Source organism: Chanos chanos, chromosome 2, assembly GCF_902362185.1.
Source record: "Chanos chanos chromosome 2, fChaCha1.1, whole genome shotgun sequence".
Taxonomy (NCBI): Eukaryota; Metazoa; Chordata; class Actinopteri; order Gonorynchiformes; family Chanidae; genus Chanos; species Chanos chanos.
Genome location: NC_044496.1, coordinates 7,598,772 through 7,603,771, shown reverse-complemented (window position 1 = coordinate 7,603,771; position 5,000 = coordinate 7,598,772). Strand labels below are relative to the sequence as shown.

General features: G+C 44.2%; 1 protein-coding gene across 1 annotated transcript in view; it reads left to right on the top strand.

The window, feature by feature from the left end:
- The window catches only part of igdcc4 (immunoglobulin superfamily, DCC subclass, member 4), a 45,456-nt gene that overhangs the window by 21,081 nt on the left and 19,375 nt on the right, over window positions 1–5,000 (top strand). Inside the window, exons 3-4 of the mRNA XM_030766929.1 lie at window positions 645–786; window positions 2,980–3,113. Coding sequence (XP_030622789.1) covers window positions 645–786; window positions 2,980–3,113 — 276 coding nt within the window. The remainder of the gene's footprint in view (window positions 1–644; window positions 787–2,979; window positions 3,114–5,000) is intronic.

The following is a 5,000-nucleotide window of genomic DNA, read 5'->3' as shown; positions in this document are numbered from 1 at the left end:
AAATGGGTTCACATGGTGGTGTGGTGCTCTCAGGGTCCAGGGAAGGCTGGACTCTGAGTGAGATGGTGCAGAATGGAGTCTGGGTTAGGTAGAGTGGAGTGGGCTCTGGGTAAGCTGATGTGAGGGCGGGGCACCATACCATGAACATGAGCAGTGTAGCAGAACTGAGAGCATTTTTCAGAGTCTAGAACTGAGGTCAGAGGTCAGGGGCTCCTCTGCTAGGCTTCGTTACTTCCCCTGTGTCTCTGTGAATCACGTTATCATGTGTGTTTTTTTCCCCGTCTGTACTCACACATTCTACATACAGAATCTGTAGCAGTGAATATTTCCTTTCATGCTAAAGAAAGAGGTTGAATGATGTGTTTGTACTAATCAGACTGACTGACCTCCTGAACTGACTCTCCTTTTCTGTCTGTCTCTTTTTTTCCTCTTTTCACATTCACTCCTTTATTCAAGATCCCTTTTTTGTTTTTCGTTTTTGTATTTATATATATCTCATTCGTTCTGTATTTAAAGCCCCTTGGTAGTCTGTTGAAGGAGTTATAGAGTGATAGAAGTTGGTCGACAAAGGATCGTAAAAGACCCCCCTCTCTCTCTCTGTTTGTCTCTCTCTCTCTCTCTCTCTCTCTCTCTCTCTCCCCCAGGTCTATCTCGTTTCCTTCAGGATCCTGAACCTCAGGTTGTGTCTGTAGGTGGCACTGCCCGCTTTGAGTGCCATGTGGATGGCCTGCCCACACCAAGAATCGTCTGGGAGAAGGACCAGATCCCTCTGCCTGCCCAGCCCAGGTCAGTTCTCCTACCTCACTGTTTTCGCTGCAAAGACCATGAGGCTTTGCAACAGGAAGACTGGGCTTTTTTTTCCCCCATTGATAGGAAGTGTTGTATTTATACTCTCAACCAATAAGCATGTATCAGAGAGATACAGTTGAATTCTCATTCTGCTTTCTTTGTAGTTTTCCAGAGGTTTAAAAGGCCAAATAAGGAATGTTACTATAGTTCGTTTGACAGGGACTTAGAACCTTGGTATCTCCAAAGTTTGATTTTAGTCCAGTGTAATCTAGGATTAAAGAATCTTAAATGAACTTTCCGAGAGCAAATGTTGAATTATACAAACCATTTCAGTGTTTGTGTAATCCACTAACCAAACAAAAGACAGTTGTGGTTGCCCCTGAAAACGGGGCACCACAGTGTGTAATGACAGTTGTAGATTTAAATGGAATATAGAGTGGTACTTTGACGTTTAAATTGCTGACTGTGAATAAGTTGGGTCTGCAACCAGATTAACCTGAATATGGTGTGTTTGAGCTGGGGACTTTGGTTGGCACTGAAGCATGCATACACTGCAACCGTGTTTGAAAAAGACAAGGCCAGGCTGATGTGCCATACAGAAATTGATTAGATGCATTTTTGGGTTTCCTTTATCTACGTGTAGGATTACTCAGGTGAACAAAGATCAGAGACATTGCCTGGCTGCCTGCTTTACGTGTTCATATCTGTTTGTACTCTCTCTCTCTCTCTCTCTCCCCCTCTCTCTCTCTCTCTGTCTCTCTCTCCCTCTCTCTAGTCTGCTTTCTGCAAGCTAAAGGCAGAGACTTTAAAAGTATGATGTCTTTGTTTGTCTGAATAGACAGGGAAAAAAAACTGTAAAATGTAATTCATTATCTCGCTATCTAAGAGTCGCACTTCAATCCTCTCAATTTTAATCTGTTCAACATAATCTAAATCTTACTTACATGGGTCACAATGTTTGTAAAACTTGTTCAGCTGGCTTTCAAAAGATACAAAATCATCTCTCTCTATCTCTCTCTCTCTCTCTCTCTCTCCCCCTCTCTCTCTGTGTATCTGTCTTTCTCCCTCTTTCTTTTTGATTGATGATAGCTGCTCGCATTAGCATGCTATTAATATGTGCCGTCGTGCTTAGCCTGTGCCGCTAATTTTACATCCTGAGCACGTTTGAGTCACCACTGTGATATCTCAAGTATTTGCCGTGACGACTGTGTCCTTAGGCGACCCCTGCGTTCCCCCCTGCTATTTCTCTGATTCTTAGAGAAATCCTGGTACAGGCAAACACTTCAAATCTCCCTCAGTCTGGGCTCAGACTGCTCGGCTGCGAGCTGTGCCTTAGTTTCATTGCCTCCGCTAGACAATCTCGTAGAATGAATAGTTTTTTAATATGATTCCTAAAGCATTTGAAGAGTGGAATTGAGGGGGGGGGGAGACCCAGGGGTATTTGTGGTGAAATCTGACCCCTACGCTGTGGCAGAGGAGAGGAGGACGGAGAGAAAACAGAATATTAGAGCGAGAGAATGAGAGTGCGGAAAAGAGATAAATATTGACAAGTAGAGACACAACCAGCCAGAAGCCATTTCTTGTATCGTTCTCTCTTTAGCAGTGCTGTGACGCCAGGCTATCGCTGACCTAGATTGAAGGCTCTTTGTTCCTCAACTCCTCTATCTATCTGTCATTTTCTCCTTCTCTCTTTTCTTTGTTTGTTTGGGTTTTTTTTTTTTCCCAAGTCCTGTCTTCCCTAATGTGATTTTTTTTTTTTTTTTTGGATTCTCTCTTTGCTATCTGGTTTCTTATGTATTGCTATAGAGAAGCGTTGCATTCACAGTCTCATTAAGAGAAGCTGTTCCATGGGCTGCAATTCTTTTCTTCTACACTGATTAGTATGGAGCTAAGTGAATGCCTGTGCTAGTCTGGGGGATCCACAACAATGTTCCTGTAACCCTCAGGCACAACCTGCCATTTCACATATGTGTTGTGGTCGTTGCACTATTACACATAATCTCATTTACAAGATTATAATCTGATAGTCTGGGGCTAAAGTTAATTTTGTTCTCTTAAGGCTGTCACAGATATATGAGGTCTGGGGGGGAAGGAGAGAGATTGTGGTTGAGAGGAGATTCTTGGTATGACGATTTTCTTTTCTTCTTTCTCTCTTTCCCTCTCTTCCCCATCCATCTGATGTTTGTGCAGGTATATATCTCTCCCAAACGGTGTCCTGCAGATTTTAGGGGTAACCAAGGACGACGGTGGCTCGTACCGATGTGTGGCGTCCAACTCTGCCCGCAAACGCTTCAGTCAAGATGCTCTGCTCACAGTCAGTCCAGGTACAAACCTGCTAAGCATACTCAACCCAACAAAACACAACACTGTCCTACTATGCTCAGCGCAAAGAGCATGCCATGACACAACACAGATGAGCTCAACACAATTGCACTCAGCATGACACAGCAGGGCTGTGGATCACCATTCAACACAACACTACACAGCACAATGCAATAAGATGATATGATACCACAGAACATGACATGTCACAGCACAGCACAGCACAGCACGGCACAACATGATACAACATGACACAACACAACACAACACAACACAGTACAGTACAGCACAGCACAGCATAGCATGGCACAGCACAGAAGAGCACGACACAATATGACACAACACAGCACTGTACATCATGATGCAACACGACACAGCAGGGCTGTGGATCACCATTCAACACAACACTACACAGCACATTGCAATGAGATGATATGATACCACAGAACACGACATGTCACAGCACAGCACAGCACGGCACAACATGATACAACATGACACGACACGACACAACACGACACAGCACAGCACAGCACAACATAACACAACAAAAAAGATTTTTTTTTCACTTTGCCCTCACCTTCTGTTGGAAGAGATTTTTAATGTCACGAATGTGTCAAGAAGTTTATCTTACATCTTTCTCCGACCTTCCTAAGAACTTCAAGAATTGAACCTGCAACTTTAGCCCACTGCTAGCCATGGACAGTCAGTAATGAAAAGGTGTTTTGTCTAAATGAGTGAAAATGACTCACAGACGGAGTTAGGTAGGAGGCTGCAGGTCTGGGAAAACACACTCAGAGCACCCACGACGGCAGCTCTGAAGAGAATACTATACCACTACATCAGCTTTAAATGAAGAGAATATCTCAGAACAGCCTATAATACAGTTCAGTGAAGCTTTTCTCTCTTTTTCACTCCCCTCTCTTTTTTTCTTTGTCTTTCTGTCTGTCTGTCTGTCGGTCTGTCTCTCCCTCTCTCTCTCTCTCTCCCCCTCTCTAGCTCACACACACACACACACACACACACACACACACACACAAAGAGCTCAACAACTGAACTGACAACTCCAGGCTCAATATGGGTGACTCACACGTATCAAGACACATAAAGACACACACGCACACACACACTCAGACACACACACACACACGCACATACACGCACATACACACACACTTGTGGTAACATACCCACTCAAACTCAGCATCCCTTATAGACTGACAAAGAAAGAGTGAACGATGTGACATGAATATGAAATAAAAAAGTCAGACTTCTTTGTAGCTTACTTAGTGTTGTGTTTATATGTATATGTATGGTATGTTAGTGTACGTTGTGAGTCTGCATATCGTTGCATGTGAATGTTCTGTGGGTGCGTGCGTGCTTGTATAGATGTGTACTGTTTCTGTGTTTGTGTATGTGACTGGCCTCTGCAGAGGTAGTGCGTGTGTGTGTGTGTGACTGCATTGATTTGCTGCTGTCCTGGATGGCTGTCTGACTGAGGAGATGGGTTTACAGGGTGCAGAACTGTGAGGCTGGAGCCCTGCAATGAGAGAGAGATTAAAGGAGAGAATGAGAGAGAGAGAGAGAAGGGGAGGAAAGAGTGACAGAGAGGTGTGGGAGAGAAAGGAATGGAGTGAGAGAATGAGCAGAGGAGAGATAAAAAAGAGAGAGAGGTGTAGGGAGGCACTCTGCATGGGGTCATGGAAGGTAATACCAGACCATGCTTTTATGGTCACAAGGAGAGAGAGAGAGAGAGAGAGAGAGAGAGAGAGAGAGAGAGAGAGAGAGAGAGTGAGTCTGATGAGGGCTGCACTCTACATTGGGGTATGGGAGGTAATATAAGAGACTGAACCTTCTCTCAGTCTCACTCTGCCTCTCTCTCTCTCTCT